General features: G+C 33.7%; 2 protein-coding genes across 2 annotated transcripts in view; both read left to right on the forward strand.

The window, feature by feature from the left end:
* Positions 1 to 1597, forward strand: part of LOC145326656 (uncharacterized) — a 23009-nt gene extending 21412 nt beyond the window's left edge. The window contains exons 6-9 of the mRNA XM_080170024.1: positions 1 to 18; positions 200 to 259; positions 569 to 611; positions 819 to 1597. The exon at positions 1 to 18 is cut by the window's left edge and continues 41 nt beyond it. Coding sequence (XP_080026150.1) covers positions 1 to 18; positions 200 to 259; positions 569 to 611; positions 819 to 1016 — 319 coding nt within the window. The 3' untranslated portion in view covers positions 1017 to 1597. The remainder of the gene's footprint in view (positions 19 to 199; positions 260 to 568; positions 612 to 818) is intronic.
* Positions 1598 to 4315: 2718 nt separating this feature from the next.
* On the forward strand, positions 4316 to 19902 carry LOC145325671 (uncharacterized). Its single transcript, XM_080168623.1, has 7 exons — positions 4316 to 4413; positions 4754 to 4844; positions 4974 to 5034; positions 5106 to 5136; positions 17328 to 17458; positions 17536 to 19231; positions 19367 to 19902. Exons 1-7 carry the CDS (start codon positions 4385 to 4387, stop codon positions 19602 to 19604), a joined length of 2277 nt encoding a protein of 758 aa, XP_080024749.1. The 5' UTR covers positions 4316 to 4384; the 3' UTR covers positions 19605 to 19902.
* Positions 19903 to 21017: the final 1115 nt, after the last annotated feature.

The following is a 21017-nucleotide window of genomic DNA, read 5'->3' on the forward strand; positions in this document are numbered from 1 at the left end:
AGTTAATAGATCTACTTGGTAAATATATTAATTTATATCTGAAATTAGAGGCTTTACGCCTCTAGAGGCCTTTAGGGGTACTTGATGTTGGGCAAGGGGAAGAGTCGACCAACCCTCAACCTCATTTTCAGTTTATTAAGAAAACATATTTAGTTGGTTGAGTTAAGTCCGATGCACTGCTATATATTCTACATTATAGGGATAGACGAAAAAGGCACCAGAAGCGACCAGAAAAACCATCCTACTTTCAATACAAGAGGTAGCGTTATTCTCATATAGTAGTAACAGGATGTCTATGTGTGTGCTACTGTCTGTAGCCTTAGATCTCGCAAACCGCTGTATCGACATGGTTTACAGTGCAGTGAAGCTCCTCTAAGATCAAGAGAAGGTTTTTAACTATTTGGGAGAAATAGATAATAACTCATAAAAATACAAATTTTTTGCTTTGAACATCAATTTGGCAGTTGAACTTTAAGGCTAACAAAACTGGTTTAATCTTAAATTTTTGTATTTAAATATCCGCGGGTAGTTGTCTATAATACGATGCGATAAATAACTATTATTTTAGAAGATATCAGAAATGGAAGCCAAACAGAAATACAAAATCTCAGGTTATTTTATGCCAGAAGCGAAGCTACTCTATAATTGATTATAAATCCCTTTGTCCATTTGTCTATTCATGTTTTTTTTGTGCTTCGCTACGCATGGAGTTTTTCATTCTTGTTTTAATCATTTTTAGAGGCAATTGTTTTTCTTTTTATGGAAAAATTTTAAATTTTTTATTATTTTTGTAATTAACTATTTTTTCTTCTTTATAGAAACCATTCCGTCCATCCCAAACAGAAACTAGACGCAACTCTCCCCCACCCCCACAGAGACAATATAAACCAGAGCAAAGACGACCTTCACATAAAGAAGAAAGACGACATTTAGAAAGTAGAAGACGACCTTACAAAGAGGAAATGCAGAGTAATGGCTATGTGGATGATTATGGCTATTATTATGATTATTACTAAACAATTTAACCCTTTTTAATTGTAATACTTCAATTGATTACTTTTTGTAAACAGTGTTTGTGTTTGAGATTTTGCCATCTAATGAACAAAAAATGAATAAAAAAAGGGCTTTCTAATAAAGAACTCCCGGCTCCATCTCAAAATTTTAAATAAAATGAAAATAATGGAGAAGGGTTAGTTTTTTATCTTTATGTCTAAACCCCGAAGTGCTCTAACCTTACGGGGCTACCCTGTTCCAATTTTAACCTAACCTTACGTAAAACACAAACACATGAAAACTAAACTTTTTTAAAATTAAAGGAGGGGGTGGGGTGCTTTAATACATAGTCAATTTTAGGGAAACCATAGACTTTTTATTTTCTTAGGCGCAGACAACTGTTAACCTATGAACCTATTTTTCAATGTAAATGTACATATTCTTGAATTTGTATAATTTAACTGAATAATACTGAATCTCAATAGAAAAAAAATAATTGGAAATTTCATTCAATTATTTGAAACATGAAGAATACGTAGACATTGGGACTGGGTAATTTTCGACAATTTAGGTTACTAATATAGTCTTCAGATATTGGCCAATACGTTCATCCATGGATAGGGAGGGAGGGGTAGGGTTATATTAGCCAGCTAGTAGAAATATTTAATCAGGGTATACGAGAATCTTTCACAATATCCACGTATTCTATATCCATTGAAACATGCTTAATGTATAATTTTGTAATTTGTAAAATTTGTAAATAAATGTGTGAAAACAATAATTTTTAATAAAAAATTCACTAAGTAAGTAATATTGTAATAAAGCCAAATTTTATAGTTTAGATTAATGATATTGCAGCTACCCTATAACTAAGATATGTTTGTTTACTGGTCAGGGATCTAAAGGGATAAGACAGTGGCCGATAAATTGATAAGTATCTCCAAAACTATCCCTAAATGAACCAACCAATCAAATATCAATAAAAGTCCCCAAAGTTGGTAAGCCAAAGAATAAGAAAACGTTATTATAAAACTAGTGTAATGAACAGCCCACTGTCCCCATCCTCCATGACTGGTTATGGTAACTACAATTACACTTTGTAACTCTACTTGTTACTTTGCCCCTAGCCCCTAGAGGCTTCATCCAAGGAAGTGATTGAAAATGCCTAAACCACTGTCATAATTGTTGTTCTGTGTCACGTGTAGTAATCTACGTAATTCTATTTAATTTAATTGCGACAATTTTTACTTCACATTAATGTAATTTAAAATGATTATGTTTAATACCTATATTTGTGACAACATTTACTTTACAGCAATTTAAAACTTTTAATAATTACAAAAATCCACCCTATTTTCTTCTTTAAAAAAAATAAAATTAAAAAAAAAAAAATATAAGAATTTAGATAAATATTTAATTTTTTTATTGGGGGAGGGGGTAGAGGCGTTACCATTTTTTTCATTGGACAGACAAGTGAAAAAAAACAGACAGACGGATAGTGTTCTACTACTTTGTATTTTATTTTCTGCTTAGATTGTGTGACATTTTTCCAACCTCTTTTTTTTTTGGTTAAATTGCTGCCCTATCAAAATTGGGTAATTACTTAAATAGCTATAATTTTGTTTTTCTTAGCACATCTTTAATCAATACAAAATAACGACAACAAAATTTATAATGGTAATGGTTTTCCAATAATGTACCAATATTTCTTCAATTAAAATTATGATCAATTCAAATAGAATATAATAAATGGATATTATGACAGAGGAAAATATTTTGACATTTAAGGTTGCCAACATGGAACTCACTTATTTGTCTTTTTGTTCAGATAGTAGGAGGGTAGGGGATGAGGTAAATGGGGTTGATTTGGGTTATCTTTATCTCAGCAAGCTTCAAGTTTCACTTTATTAGAATACATGAAAATCTGACATAAGATCCAAGTAATAATATATCCATTTATGTATTCAAAATAGTTAGAAAATTGAGCATTTAACAGTTGGATTACAAAATAGTGTTAGCATAATTATAATAACAAATACATCCTCATTGATGTTAAACAATTTTATCTTGCTAGTTTTAAATAATTAAATTAGTTAGTTTTTTAGTAACGTTATGAACATCCTAATATGGGCATGATAAGCTTGTTATGGCTGAATCTATTAAACATTTTTTCTCAATATAAGTTGCTTAAATGTTGTCAAAGCATAGTTACCTACCCTAACTGTTATTAGTTATAATTTTTATAATTGTGATTATTATCATTACAAGACATTAATGCAATAATCAATACAGTTTAAATTTGATAGTAGCGCCATGAGGCTGCCAGCTCTTGGTCTGACAGTTTGGACTTTGTTCTTTCTAACAAAGACAACATATTGCCAGAATAATGTAAGTAAATTTTAGAAAAAATAATTAGAGCATGGTTTAATCTATTTTTGGCTAGGTAGATGTCCAAATAATATGAGATATTAATCAATATTTTCCTATGAATTCTTTAATTTTTTAATGATACATTTTTAATAAATAGATCTAGATCTCTTATCAGGAAATTGGTCCAATAAGAACAAAGTAAAGGATCAATCCAGCTGTAGTATTGGTTAGAACATGTACACATTTAGTGCCAATGTGCTGTTGTTTTTTCTTTTCATCCATATATAGCTTTTGGGAAATTTTATTGCCCAAAAATTTCCTTGCTTATATCATGTGAATGTATCATCTATCACTATATATAAACAAAATTCATTATCTGCTTGAAATTCCTTTCAAATTGGACAGATTATTGTGTCTGAGTAACAGCCTATCTAGAGTAATAAATCTATTATCTTTCTCTGTAGAGTTTCAATACTTTATCCTAAACTCATAAAAATTTTTTAAACTCTCGTTATACACATGCATATGTTTTTCCTGAGGGGTTTAATCTGTTTTTAACCTATTTTAAAAGGTATATCCAAAATATTCTAATAAAGAAAAACCCACAAAATTTGAACAAAAACATTTTGGTATAATTTTAAGGTTACGCAAGTCATCAACTTCTCTACAGACAATGATTGGAGTAAGTTGGTGTCTTTTGAAACTCCCAACCTGGATGCCTTCACAGTTTGCTTCAGGATAAAACACATCCAATATAATTATGTACTGTAAGGTTAACCTTCCTTTATTTCATTATCTTTTTACTGTCCTGTATAAACTTTCTCCTTTTTTTTACAATGGTTAGTATTTCAAATAATCCTTATTAACAGTCTGTTATTCCCTTACTTTTTATTTCTCCATTATTATTTCTTATATAATTAACCTTCCTAAATTGTGAGTTGTCATGTAAAACAAAACACATTAATAATGTTGATTTCTCTTATTATTAATTATTGATTTGTTTGTAATTCATAGAGTGAAAATGGACAAAGTAAATCTTCTTTATATGAGGTTTCAGTTATTCCATTGTTTAAATATAATATTAAAGTATGGCTATAAAGCTGATTTATATCTGCTAGATGAGAACCAGTTCTAAGCTATACTGAAAAATCATGTATTGTATCAATTTATAGACAATTTTTCATGAATAATAAAATAAAATTATATAATCAATATCAGTTTTGATGCCCAAGAGCTTCATCCCCTCCAGGCCAACCAAACAAACGTTAAATAATATTTTCATGTTACTAACTGCAAAAATTGTCTATTATACAATGCCATAAATAAGTATTATGAATTTAAGAATAAAACTACCTGTTTAAAAAAAAGTTTTTTTTTTGTATTTCATTAGATTTGAATCTGGTACTGAAAATTGGTTGATCCTTGTCGGTGGAAATGAGTTAAATGATAAGTATTACAGAATTGTCTTTGCTGGTGGACAGGTAAGGAATTTAAATAAATAAATAGTTTGCACATAATTACATGTTATAAATTCTTTTAGAAACAAGTATTGATCTCACATCTTACCTAATCTATCTAATCAATAGATCTTCTACAGTAATTCATTGTAGGTTAGACTATGGAATGCTGACTTATTACCACATAGATGGCACAGTGTTTGTCTAAGGACAGGTATCTTCATTTGATTTTCATTTATAAGGCATAATTAGTATCAAGATTTAATTATATGTTAATAATTTCAGACAATAGGAGCAAGAATTTTAGCATATACAGGTAACATTGTGTTAAACAAATCCTTACAGTTACAGGATCCTAGATTCTTAATTCTTCTTATGAAAGGAGAATACTTGGTGAATGAAATCAGAGTTAGAAATTTGAAAATTGTTTCTTCAAGGGGAAGAAACTTTTTTTACATTTCAACTAAATTATGTTGTTACAAGTCAAGGCCTTCACCCAAAAGTAAGACCTCTATAAAAATATACTACTGACGTGTAGCAATAGTAAGAATAAACAGCTAAATATTCTAATAAAGTGTATTAATTCAAGACAAGTTAAACATACAATAATAATATTAATTATAATAGCAAGTATTCACTTTTATGTTCGTGCCGAGTTGCAGAGCAATGACTTGCTCCGAAACGGTTGACACAAGAACTAAAAGCTAATTTACAAAATACATACATTGCTCTCAAATCAGGAAGAAAGGGACTATACATCACATTTCTCCCTGGCTTTAACATGCACATGGATTTCGAAACTGTAATATTTCAGATTGAATATAACAATATGTTTGTTACATGTTAATTATCATATATATATTATAAGTAGCATTGAATGCTTATTAAAATAGATAATAATTGATCTGGTATGACACCTGCCATATTTTTTTTTTTTTTTTTTTTTATTTTATTTCCAGATCTTTAAACACTTCATAATCATTTTTTTATTATTTTGGTTCCTTAGAACTCTTTTGTGTTTTTTTTTATATTCCTTTTTTTCTTTATGTGTTTTTTTTTCTTTTTAATATTTTTTATAAAAAAAACATTGATTAACATATAATCATTAAAAATGCATTGATTAACATATAATGCATTGATTAACATACAAACATTGAAATGCATTGATTAACATAGTTATTATAAATGCATGATATAAAAACACTGATTAACATATAACCATTAGATTTAAAACATGGCATTATAGAGCATTAATATAAAGCATTAATTTTAAACCTTTTCGAGACTACTACTGCCTCAACAAATATTTAATACATGAAATAAAATAAATATGAATTAATACACAGTAAACTATAATTACTACTTTCTTTTTCCAGACGCTCTGCTTTTCTTGCCAGATTCTTCAACGTCCATAGGCATGATAGTTTCATCATCATTCACTCCAAGTTTTGCGGTCTCATCACACAAGCCGTCTTGAGGCATCCTTGCCTCAGTATCACCAAGCATATGTAAACATCTTGCAAATCTGCTATTAACCGCAACTGAAATCGAGGTTGCAACGTTATCAGCCTCTTCCTGATTATCCAAAATCTTTTGATGCTTACGACTAACCTCCTCCCCAAATTTATCAAGCATCATCAATATTCCAGGCGTGTGCTCCATCCTCATTTCCTCCATCGCTTGTTCATCAACACGCCATTGCTGACCTGACAATTCAAGGTCCAGACAAACAGGAATGTTCGGATCCAAAGGCTGATCCTGCTGAACACAAACAGGACCCCCAAACCGAGTAACCAACTTGAAATCACCTTCAAACCACTCATTTACTTTGTGTTCAGGATTAAACTTCCACTCAAGATTGGTTGTCAACAAACTTGTATGAACTTTCCCATCCAACTCCAATCTAAGTTCCTTTACTACATTCTCTAAAGTAGTATCTGGATCACATAACAATATCTGCTTGGCTAGAGTCGGACGGAGACGTTTGCAGCGCATCTGCATTTCCCAGGTCAAAACTCTGGCGTCTACTTTATCGTTCACCAAACTACCTGTATATGTAGCACTCACAAGATTTTCAATTATGTCTCTTTGTCCATCCAATCTAACATAACGTATCTCAGCTGGCATCTCTCCACTGGTGATTAAACTCACCGAATTCACGTTAAGGATGCGGGGAATGAAAACCGATAAGTTCATGTATTCATTCACCTGAATAGAGTCAATAAACACTTTAGAACTCAAATCCTGTTCAGACTTTCCTTCAAGCCAATCTTTTTGTAACTCGAACAAAGTTGTAGATGGCATCTGTTTCAGAATAAAGCTGACTTTATTCACAACGTCTTTCCAATGTGCCAGGAGCCGGATAGCTGACACAACCTGCGTTTTCAACCGCACATCAATGCTGTTACCCACCGTTCTCAGCACCATCTGAAGACTCATTCGACCATCTGCAGGTATGACGTCAATTTTTGAAAGTTGATGCCAATCATCTAGTTCCCCCATATGTTTGATTATGGGTAACAATTCTCCCAACGTTTGGCAGCTTTTTCTCTCATCTCCATCCAGGTATTCAATCTTGGCAAGCAACACCAAACTTGGTAACATTTCGCAAACAAGCTTAGAGAGAAATATAGTTGCACTCAATTTATTCAAACTAGTTGTCTCATTCCAGGACAACTTTCTGTTTATAGCTTTAGAATGCTCACCAGCCGCCATCAGGTTTAAGTGTCTTGAGTTCTGGCTGGTGAAGATAGGGATCCTGTCCACAGCCCAGTCTATTGAGTTGATGCATCTCCCCATCTCTAACTGCAACGAAAGCATGTTTATTAAGTTCAATTTAAACCTTGGTTCATTATCAATGAGACGAGCTAAATCTGCAAGTGGCATGTCCTCACTGCTCAAAAACACATTCCTCGTCGATCTGCCCACACTCAACGTCGGCAGCTCGACGCGCGACATTACCAACACCAGCCGGGATGCAGAGTTGCTGACCAACGTAGATACCGGTAGACCAGGTTTGACTTGATTTCCTTCATTTGCAGATTGTTTGTGGCGACCATTTTCTTCGTTGCTCAATAACTTTTGATTCATTGTTGCCGCCGTAACCAACCTGCAAAAATACAATATAATTAAATTTCAGCATAAGAATTTAAAATCTAGCATTAAATTCTTCCTCAGTAAATCTTTTTTTATAACACCATGAGCAACAACAATACAAAACTACCAACATGGGAATTATACCCAACAACAACATTAAAACAATCAATACAAACTTAGCAAACAATGGTAGTATATCTGTAAACAAATGTTCTAAACCAAACCAAGAACCTGTAACCTGTTCGAAAAATGACAACTTATGATCCACAAAATCCAACTTAGAAGCTTGTCCATTAAAATCCTCAAAATCCTCTAAGCCCTGATATCTAATAGTCTTATTAAAATCAGCAATAAACACCTTTTCATCACTCAGAAAAATCTTTTGTCCCACATGTTCAGATTTCTCATTGGCAATGTGAAGAATTTCGAGTCCCTGCCCCTGATTCCCAATGAACAAATTAGCTGTCAACTTCAAAAATACCGGACTTTGCGAACAATTCAACAATTTTATGTCCTCTTCTGTAACAATCATTCTACTATATTCTTGTATCCCAACTGTCTCACCTTTATATTCCACCAACAAATGTCCTACTGCACATCCATAATCCACACCTAACTTTACTGGAATTTCAACCGCTGTACATTTCTCATACTTAGCAATCTCTCCTAGGTATATAATTCTGAACCCATGATGCAACTGTACATTTGATCTAACTTCTGTTTGAGCACATCTAGAAATACTAAAAAATTCCATCATTCTCTCATTCCTTTCTCTACTAGCTAAAAACATAGCATTCAAATCAAACCTGGCCTCCTGTTTTAACAAATCCCCAAAATAACTTCTAACAGCTGCCTTCGGTTCCTCCAAAAACTTGATACCCTCCAATTCTGTTACAAAAATATTAAAATCCAGATGCTGCAAAGTAAGTTTCTCTGTTCCCATAACTTTAACTAAAATATTCCTTTCCGAGTTAGAAACAAAAAGTTGATCATTCCCGTAGTTAAATTGAATGTATCTTGAAAAACTACCTTAAAATTACTGGCCGGTTTTCGTACTACATACGGAAAATAAGGTGAAGTTGATGTTGCCCACAAATGATTTTCTTTAAAGTTTGCCACAATCGTCTTTTTATCATAATCCATAACAACATTTCCCTTGATCAAAACTGGAGTATTTTTTACTAATATATGCAAAGTCCCAATAGCAAAACCTAAGTTGAACCACATGTTATGCGCGTATACTCCCAGTGTCTTGCATTGAATATTTTCACCACCAACATCCCAGAAAGGTGACAATGTTCCATTAACCGTAAAGCTGTGAACAGTTGGCAAATCTATGTTCACTTTGAAACTAATACCATCATGCTGATACTTGCCAGAATGGAAAACCCTTCTACATTCATCCATACTCAACTCTACCTGTTTTTCATGTGGCACGTCTAATACGTGCACATGACTCGCAGTGCCGCAAAACCAGCGCTCCAATTTTAGCCTAACCTCACAACTAATAGCCTCCGACAGTATAAAATCGGTTTCTGCTAACCCCAGTAATTCCACAGATCTGACCGGTTCCATCCTATCATGCAAACAGGCAGCTGATCTAAGTTCAACATCACTTATTTGAGAACAATCATAAGCCGCTAACCGTGGATCCTGTGACGTATACATACCACCAACAATAATACAACAATAGGTTTGCATCACAACAACAAATAACAAAATATCCAAATACCTGACTCCTCTATCATCTTTGGATTTCTTCACAGGTATTGGTCCAGAACGTCCAGAACTTTTTGAACTACAGGCGTCAGGTGACCTCTTTCGCATACCACGATCTCCATCTCGTCTATTCCGGTCATGTTTGTCACCACCGCCGCCTCCTCGCTTGTCGTCACGCTCCCGACGGCTATCATGGTAATCTCTTCTCCTGCAAATATTATACAAATTATTACAAATATTATTTTTTAATCAATTTTGCGAGGTTCCGAGTTACTACATCTGCTACAGAATAACGTTCTAGTCTATCTTTATCTCTATTCTGTCTATCCTCATCCAACTTTTGTAATTGTACTTCATTTGTAGAACCTTTAGGACGACCTTTCACAGGAATAGTTTCAGACATTTTTTGCGATTTTGCATTATCTAATGATCTATCTAATTCATCCTCCTCAACATCCCTACCTCGTTTAACACTTCCCCTTCTCTGCTCCAAGTTTACAATTTTACTCTGAAGTTTTGGAAAAGTGTCCTCTAAAATACTCATTCGAGACTCTAATTCTCTAGCAGATTCCATGTTAATATCCTCTACACCCAAACTGTTGTCAATTAAACTATTATCAGACGCATAATCTCCATGAAAAACACTATCTTTACTAATAGTAGAATATGTAGAGTCTAACTTAGTTTTGTCAGTTGTATCATTCGTATCTACACTGTCAGAAATATGAGTACTCTCCAAAGTATCACTAAGATCCTCAACTAAATCATCTAAATTTTCATTATCCTGAGATACAGCTGACCTTTGCTGTGACAACCCAACACCCAAAAAAGATTTCTCCAAAAAATCTGGTGTTACCTGTCCATCCTTCCGCCTTCCAACCACCTCTGGACTAGCGCCACAACTATTCTCCTCTTCAGAAACGCCTGAACAAGATAAATTTCTTAAAGTATTTAGACACATAGGGAAAAATGAAGTGACGGTTAATCCTGCTCAAAGTCTCCAGATAACCCCTATGTCCCGCTGTAACATCTGCATGAGCTAACAAAAAAACTTTATTGTACATTCCAATAGGTACCACTACCCGTTCTATAAATTGAAATTCCTTCTGGAGCCGCATAGGTGAAGTCAAAATAATTAAACCATCTTTAAAACTCAAATGTTCGAAAAACCTTAATATTTGTTTACCACGATAAGGCATTTGAGACAATTCTCTGGACGTGGGTTTGACATTATTTACAATAAATTTCCTCACCTCAACTAGAACAGGATCCTTCTCCAGACTACGACTGAATTCTCTCGCCTTCAATCTGGACGCTATTTGACTGGCCGTCTCTGCTCCAATTCCTGCAATAATACATAATTTAGGATCTTCTAATTGATATACAGTATCCAATATTAACTCTCCTTGTTCGTCCGTCGATAATCTAGATATCCTATCTTTACTATCCTCTAATGCAGTACGTGACAATATATCAACATTAGTATGCATCTTGCCCTGCCTATGTACAACCTCATAACTGAAGGTGGATAAAAAATTTATCCACCTTATGGTGAGGCCAACAAAATATCCGTTCTGTCTCCAAGTAGATAAATGTTTCAGTGCAGCTGAATCAGTCCTCACTATAAATTTCTTGTGTCTCAAATAACATTCAAATCTTTCAACAGCATTTACTAATGCACATAATTCTCCTTTATGCGCTGCATAATTGGCTTCATGAGTTGAACAAACATGTGACCAACACGATATCATTTTCTCTTGACCATTTTGTTTTTGACTTAACACTGCAGACATAGCTGTAGATGACCAATCTGTATCCAACACAAATGGTTCAGCCTCCATCCTCCAATCTGGAAATGATTTACTTATCTCTTCACAGAACAAATCTCTAGTCTTTGTAAAAGCTTCCATACTTTTTTCATCCCATTCTATTTTACTACTGTTTCTGAATTTGTTCAATGGTGCCGTAATATCAGAAAAAGTCTTGAAATATGAACCATAATAATTTATGAAACCAGTAAATCTTTGAATATCTTTACCTGTCTCAGGTACTGGCCAATTCTTAATTTTTTCAATATATGCTTTGTCCATGAATATGCCTTCTGCATTTATAATATGGCCCAGAAATTTCACTTCCTCTGCAAACAATGTACATTTTCCAAGATTAATCTTGAGGCCTGCTTCACAGAATGTTCGTAGTAGTGTATTCAGATGCTCCAGATGTTCCTCCACATTCATACTATACACCAGAACATCGTCCAAATAAACTAGACAAAATGCTCTTAGTTCAGGACTCAAATCCATTACTCTATCCATCAATTTTACAAACGCACTTGGAGCATTGGTTAATCCGAACGGTAGCCTCTTGAAGCAATACTGCCGTCCATTAGAACAAAATGCTGTATATTTCCTGACAGATTCCTTCAAGTGCATTGAATTATACGCCGAAGTAAGGTCAATAGACGTAAAAATCTTCTTTCCTCCAAGTTTGTCAAATAGCTCACCAATGTTAGGCAAAGGGTAACATATCTTCTCAGTTATCTCATTTAACGAGCGTTAGTCCAGGACAAACCTGACTTTCACCTCGTTAGTGTTTCCCACTTTCTTCTTAACAGCAAAGATTCCAGAATTAAACGGTGAATTACATTCTTCTATCACATCTGTTTCCAACCATAAATCAATCTGTTCTTTTAGTTTCTCTGCATGATGAGGATTAAGTCTAATCATTCTATTTTTGAAAGGTTGAGCTCCAGGAACTAACTGAATGTCATACTCCTCCAAAGTACAAGATCCAATATCCGTAGGGTCAATCGATAACGCCTTAAAATTCTTTAAAAACAAAGCAACTATTCTACCTTTCAAAGAGACATTATCTTTTAAAAATGGAACTTTATCCAACTTCAATTTATCTTTAATAAAACGAATCTTCTTTAATGTTGTTGACACATCTTCTTTAACTCTATTCTCTTGCAACATCGCTATCTTCTCTGCTAAAAACAAATTTCCAACCAAAGTACCAGCAGGAACAGATTTCTTAACAGTTTCAAAATTCGTAATTTTAGTCATAATTTTACCGTTTTTTCCCACCTCCGTAATTCCTTCATTTATCAACAAGTTATTCCGGCTACAGTAACCTTGTCTAGGAGCTATATAACACAACTGTCCTTCAGACATATTTCCCTTAGTTGAAACTTCTACCACCACTGTACTTAATGCTGGAATATCTATTCGATTTTTCAATGAACATATCCATTTTTTGGTCTTGTAACTCAGCTACATTAATCTCAGGTTTCTTAGTTCTTGCCTTCTCTAGTTTCTCCAGAACCGTATGAACCAAATTCTTCACTACAATCTTTCGTTTAGCTACCAAATTCACACTGACTCCATGCATCTCAATTCTGTTGCCATCTTTGGCAAATATCGTCTTCACGTGATTTTTGTTCAGCCAATGACTGCCTAGATTCATAGGTACAGTCATGCCAGAAATCACAAAGCAATCTTCTTGAAAACTGTGGCCTCCAATCTGAAATTCAACATTCCGAACAACACCATCAATCTTGATGCTGGAACCCTGCACGCCTGTTGCTTTCGAATCCGTCTCTTCAATTATACAATCAAGCTTTCTAGCCAACACTTGAGATATCAGGCAGCCTCTTGCATTTCCGCTGTCAATTAAGGTCAGGATTTCCATGCCACCAATCTTCGTTGGAACGTAGACTTCAGCTGCTCCAGCCGCCATCTCAGAATCTTCATGAAACTTATAAAACAGCTATCTAACCAACACCAGCAGTTATGAGGTTGTAACTATCCAATTTTCTATCAAATAACTATCTATCTGTTTACAACAAATAACAGAATAACGGAATAAAACAAATCACTCACCGACAAAATTTCCTCCACTAACAGAAACGTCCAAAATATATCTTAATCCACAATCAACAAAACTTCTCTCCGGCCAATCTAAAATATTACAAACAATTTTAGATGCCAATTAATAGATAAATCACTTTAAATAAGAATTAATAGCGGTATTAATATATATATAACTAATTGTTTACAAGACCAATTTTCGAGCAGCAATATATATAATAGTAATCAAATATTAACAGCATAAAACAAAATTTTAACAACTCACCATCAAATAAATAATGATAACAGTATCTCTCAACCACCACAAATACTCTTCTCGGCCAATCTAAAATAAAATACAATTATTTTAGATGCCATATTTAAATGTTTTCACTGAACAAATAAACTTGCAACAAATTCAATAAAAGAAATTGTATAAGAAATATAACATGAATCAAATATTATCAATCACCAAGCAACTAAATTAATCTTTCTAAATACCATAAATTCAATTCTTTTGTAATTCAATAAAATATTACCTAATAAAACTATTATTATCAGGTTAATAACTGATCTCCTGCACACTACTTTGATGTATGAAAGTTTTGAAAGTTGAAATCCAACTAACTATATATCTCCATACCTGAGAGCACCTTCTTGCGCAGCTCTGCTTCTGTGCGCAGCTCAACTTTCTGCGCATGGAACGCCCCACGCCTTGCAGCTACCTCTCTACACCACCCCATTTTGCGCATACCAGCTCTGAGAGATAGTGCAAACTTCTTTGCAAATATGTTCACTCCCCCTTTCTCCTCAAACAAGAGAGACAGCTCCACCATATTTGCGCATACCAACTCCGAGAGACGCCCCCTCCCTTCCTTCATAAAGAGAGAGACTACTCCACGATTTTATCTAATGCATTTTAACAATTTTGCTTCATGAAATTCTAAGCTTCATAAAAAATTTTGCTGAATCAACATTACTAAATCGCAATATAATTGTTTTAAAATTAAATACTTAAAACCACAATAACTGACTCAACTTTTAAAACAATTTTCCACATTTCATCAAAATTTAATACTTTTCAAATATCTAATTTCACATTTTTATCAAATTTAATTCAATTTTAAATTCAAATTAATATTCTTTCAATAGCAATTTTACAAAATTGTATTCCTAATTTGTTTTTTCCATTTTCACTTTTTTATTATTCTTATCTCTGTTAGACTCCACAACAGTCTGAAACAAAAATGAATTTTTCTAATTTCAACAAAACATAATCAAAAACTAAATTAATTATTTTGATTTCTTATTATAACATAATCTCATAATTTCATATACGGTTATAAACAATATGTTATATTTTCATAATTCAATTAAACCATCAAAATAAATTGTCACAATATTAGAGTTGCTTCGTTCACTCTTTATCATTAATTTTGTTTTGTTGTTGTTTATTTACAATGCGCATAAATCAAAACAATGCCGCGTAACAAGTAGAAAATGGAATAAGGTTTTAATGATCATAATACATACAAAGCATTAATACCATAAAATGTCATCTATTATAGCATTATTCCATGCCTCGACCTCCGCTACAAGATCATCTTCATAATCGCGTGCCCCTAAACCATCGACATACGCCACTTCCTTCGTATCTTCCCCTTCTTTCACCTCTCCTTCAATTTCACCAACCAATTTCTTTTTGTCAATACTATTTTCATTCTTTTTAAAACTCTTTTGCCCCGTCTTATAAGGAACAAAAGGCTTGTTTCCCCACCGCAAAAAGTATTTTCCTTTAGGATTAGGCAACTTTTTATCTCTAATATCAAAGCAATCCCTCATCATGTGACCTTTTTTGTTGCAATAATAACAAATAAAACCACCTTGAATTGCGCCAATTAAAGGAATAAGTTCAGCTGGTCCGCCAAATTCATCAGCTAAATCAATTTCACATTGATTTATTTCGTATGACAAATTATCTTCATCACTAACCTGATCAATAGTTACAGGATTTGACTTGGAACCAACGCCACCAACCATCGTTTTAGCCAAAGCCATCTGGTTTGTTGTACATCCTCTAGCCATTGACCCTGAAATTTGGTTAAATTGTAGCCCTTTAACAATCAGTTGTGCTTTAACTATTAACTCTGTCCGAAACTTCGTTATCATTCGCACTTGTCCGTCACGCTCCAAATCCAACGAAAATTGACGCATCTGATTAGCCAAAAGTGGAGATAAGATCACATTACACACTTGAGAATAGAAATCCATAAACATATCATCAGTTGGTTTCGGATATGCACGTTTCCAGAATGATAATATCTTATCAAAAAATGCATCAATCTTATCATTCTCATGTTGCTTAACACACAAATACGCATCTTTACACACGTTTTTCATGTCGGGTGGTAAAAATGTCTCTCGCATCTTACACAAGTACCCCTTTAATGTTAATCGTCTATTCTCCATATCAGCAGGTTTTAGTGTATAACCACAAGCGGTTCTTACACCCACACACTTATCAAACAAAATTTCCTTACACACTTGATGATTAGTCATATGATAGCGTCTAGTAGTCATCCAAAACCTCTCCAAATAATCATCAAAGAAAATCACATCATCGTCTACCAAAAATTCAGGCGCATTTTTTCTGAACTGATCATCAAGCTTAGCACACGTTTCATTGTACCTATGAACATTCTCCTCCCCCTGCGAAACATACAAAGATCTATCTGGTACATAAACAAGAGATTTACACCAACTAACCTGCGATTCACTCAGTCCAGCCTCAAAGAAATTGAGCGTATTAAAATCCTCCGCTTTAACCTCAGAAAGGGCTGGCCACCACATAAGAACTCCATTGTAGATATTATCCACAGCATCAACCCTAGACAACTCCCAAAGTTTTATGATCTTATCTTCATGATCTTGCATTCCACCAAAAATAGTTCGAGAACCACTAGCAAACAATTTAGGCTTCTCCTCTGATCCTCCAGATCCTCCAGATCCTCCAGCCGTCCTCTGCCACGGCATAGAGTTATTCAAACCATTCTGCTGGTTATTCAAACCATCCTGCTGGTTATTCAAACCATTCTGCTGGTCATTCAAACTATTCTGTTGAGCAATCTTTTCCAGAATTCGCTGCTGGCCAGTCATAAACTCATCCACAACTGTCACATTCTCGGTTTTGATATCATTATCAACACTAGGCACTACCACCTTATCAAGACGATCTTCTAAATCGTCCATCCGAGTAGCCAGTCCAGTAACCGCAGCACTATTAGTATCAACCTTATCTGTCAACTCCTGAACTTTCGCCTCCAGCGGCGCCATTCGTCCAGTCAGATTAACCAGCATATCCCCATTGGAATGAATATCACCCTGCAACGAGACCATAAATTCGAGCATATACTCCTCCTTCTCCACCGGTGACAACTTCCTGTAATAATCAATGTCCACCTTCATGGCGTCCAAAAATTCCTGAACAAAACTAAAGCAAAGAAATAATACAATTAAAAGAAAATCCGAGCCGTAGGTTCGTACTACACTACTGCGCCAAAATGACGTGTAGCAATAGTAAGAATAAACAGCTAAATATTCTAATAAAGTGTATTAATTCAAGACAAGTTAAACATACAATAATAATATTAATTATAATAGCAAGTATTCACTTTTATGTTCGTGCCGAGTTGCAGAGCAATGACTTGCTCCGAAACGGTTGACACAAGAACTAAAAGCTAATTTACAAAATACATACATTGCTCTCAAATCAGGAAGAAAGGGACTATACATCACACTACCAAACTGCCTCATTTTTTATTGGATAATCTTTTTTTTTACCAAGGAACGGAGTTTTTGAGCTCAGCACAAATATACTGACAAACATGACCAAAAATGCAAGCACCAATGCATTAGTAAGAACCAACAATGGTCTTTATATTACTGACCTAAACATTTGGAACATGTCATTGTCAGGTTAACTTAATTAACATTTTCAAATTAATATAAAAATTTTCACAGATAAATCAAATATAAGTAAGAATTTTATCTAGGTGCTAATATGAAATCTTGGACATCATGCCAATCTAACCAGGAAGGCAATCTTGCAAATTTTTCAATGGTTACAAGTAGTTTGGAACAGAATGCTTTGCTTGAGGAAATCTTGTTAGAAAAAGTTTGCACAAAAGGCTTGAATGGAGTATTTAAGATCCCAGTTTTAAAGAACTACTTTGGTTGTAAAACAGTTTGTGGACAGATGAGATCTCAGATTGCAGTTCTTACAAGTTCACTATGTAACACACCTAACTATAGGAATCCTTGTAATAAAGATGAATCTAAAGAATTACTATTCATTGGGTTTGATGATCTTGCTAATGAAAGCCACTTTGCTGACCAATTTGGAAATGATTTCAAAATCAACAAAACTGAGATGCAATGGTTAGACAATAATCCTAATGGCTTCGAGAATGAAAATTGTTTGGCAGTTAATAGTCAAGACTCTAATCAAGTTTTTGATGCACCATGCAGTTCAAAGGCTCACCCAATTTGTAACATAACCCAGGATCCTGTCTACTCTGTACTTGGAAACACTGATAAGTTTGGAATCAATCCAATGGAAAGATTTTTGATTACTTTTAACAGTTCTGGTCCAATGCTTTACTTGGCAGGGTTCAATGACTCTAAAATAATATTAAAGAATGGCAAATGGGTTTGGGAAACTCAGGGACAGATCATGGCTACAAGAACATCTCTTGATGGAACTCCATTTGGCAAAAATAACTGGAAATTTTATGACAAGGAGAAGTTTAATGAGGATCTGAACGTACATGCCTGTACTGATGATGAATATCCCTGCAATGATGGAACCTGTATTGGAAAATGGTTCCGCTGTGATGAAGTACAGCAATGTGAGGATGGAAGTGATGAAAATTACTGTAATCTGTTTTCACTATCATCTGGATATAACCCAGCCATGCCTCCGTCTAAATCTGCTGAAGCTTTTGACATCCACATGTTCATCAATATAAACCAAATTCTTAAGCTAGATCTCCAGGAAAATACCTATGAAGTAAAGTTTTACCTTCAGATGATGTGGAGAGACAGAAGAGTAAAATTTAATAATCTACTGAACAATAGAAAGATGAAATTTCTTAGTGTTGAAGATGCTAAAAAGCTATGGTCACCTCAGGTTATATTCAGAAATCATAGAAATCCAGATGAAACTGATAGTAAAGGCAATTCTCTAATGTCTGCTACCTTACTAAGTAAACAACACCTCACTCATGACAATACCTTACTGAACAGAAACTTTGTTTACGATGGAAAAGATGTAATTCTTGCACTGGATAAAGAGTATGCTCCTGAGTTATTGTGCAAATATGAGTTGGGTAACTTTCCCTTTGATCAACATGTTTGCTACATTGAGATTAGTTTTATACATACTGACAACAACACAAGGTATAACCTTTCCACACACCTTAGAAGCCACAAATTCTCAGCATATTCACTTCAGCTTGGAGACCATAGCTCAGAAGACGTCAAGTATTTAAAAATATTCAAAATTCCCATTGTTTTGGTTGCTAATGTAAGGCCTGTACTGATGAACACCTACATGCCAACAACATTGCTGACTTTTATAACGCAAATGACCAACTATTTGGAACTACCTGAAATGTTTGAAATGAGCACAACTGTAAATACTACTGTCCTTCTTACTCTATCAGCTTTGTTTGTGGCTGTTTTTAACAGGTAGAGTGAATCTAATTTATACGATTCTTTTTGTTCATCAAAAGTAATCATGAATAAGTTTTCATTTAAAGAAATAAATCTTACTGACTATTCATTTATCACTTGTAATTTTGCTAAGATTTGTCTCTTTTTCAGTTTACCTCAGACTGTAGAGATCAAGCTCATAGATGTGTGGATGCTAGCTACCTTCTTCTATCCTTTCCTGGTGATCACCCTGCAAATGTCAATCTACCTGGCTGCTAAGCACCAGAAGAATCCCAAACTGATCAACAGACTGAAGCTGATTGGTCAGGTTGTTCTGCCTCTTATAGCTCTCCTGTTTTTAGTCATGTACATGACCTATGCTGCAAGAGTGCATAACAATGTCATTTGACTCTGCTGAATTGGATTAATTGGATATTGTCTTTTTAACATTACCTATAAAAAGGCGTTTTGTTGTATTTTCACAGTAGCTTTTCTCCTATTTCTAGCCCCTGCAGAGGGCTCTAACCCTTGGGGGCAATTGTTAAAATTTACCTAACCAAACCTAAAAAAAGATACCATAAAAATACACAAAACATCCCTTAAGCGGCATGTCAAGAAACTGACAATACCTAAATAATTCTGTCAACAGATGGTCTCAATATCTGCATTTAATTTAATTTATGCTTTAACAATTGCTGTTTTAAAGGGCGAATATAGGTTTGATATAATATGAGCTTATTTCAAAGGTGCCATTATATAGATTATAAATAACTTAAGGATATTGACATATCTAATTGTATAAGTCTGTTTATAGCTTAAAACCTTTCTAACTCAAGATAATATTATGTAATAAGTGTGGTTCCCTAAGAACTCAATTACCCTAGCATCACACAAGGCTTCGTAGCAAGGTTGAATTAAAAAGCTTTCGTTAAAAGATAGTCGTAATAACGTGGAAACCAATTAATCAGGGGTAAATATACCCATCTTCTACCTTAATACAAATTATATAAAGTAAAATATTTAAAAGTTTTAAAAAACATCAAATAATGTAAAAAGTAAAAAAAAATAATTGATAAAATTTTCTTGGAGGAAGAATGATTTCAAATCCCTGTTTTTTTAAGGTTCGTGTGTGTGTGTGTTAAAATTGCGTACATCAGGGTTTTTATATTTTCCAGAATCAACCAATGATCTTTGTACAGAAAATAAACTTTAAGACGTATTATTTACCCTAGTCAAAACTTTTACGCAAATTATTTCTACGCTTTTTAAAAATTGAATTAAAGAGTATATAATCTAAAATAATAAACATTTAAATTATCATTTAAGATGCGTGCCATTGTAATAGTCAATCAAACTTAAGCAAAATAGTCAAAAAAAAAGTCTTGTAAAGGGCTAAAATAAACCGTTTGTCGTCAATCTCATTTATCATATGTTCAATTGAAACAGAAAATTGCAAAATCTACTTAAGGATTTTTTTGAATTTTTAAATTTGGCATAGATATTTTAAAAGTATGAAATGGCACCTTTCATATAAGCTCATATCATATCGAACCTATATTCGCCCTTTAAGTGATATTTTCAATTATAATTTTAATAATATCTTAATGTTCTTAAATCTATGTTTTTATAATAAAAAGTTTTTAAAACTGTATATTTTCAGTCTCTAAAATTATATCAAATTCTGAATAGGTAGAATCATTTTGGTTTCCATTTACCCTGTGTAATTGCACTCAACTTATTTTTTTATGCAAAGCTAAGATCTTTGCGTAATTTTTTACATTTTAGAGTTGTCCTTTTAATTTCAAACCTTGTATTATGATTT

This window comes from Acartia tonsa, chromosome 8 (genome assembly GCF_053477335.1).
Source record: "Acartia tonsa isolate MP-2025a chromosome 8, ASM5347733v1, whole genome shotgun sequence".
In the NCBI taxonomy this organism is placed as follows: domain Eukaryota; kingdom Metazoa; phylum Arthropoda; class Copepoda; order Calanoida; family Acartiidae; genus Acartia; species Acartia tonsa.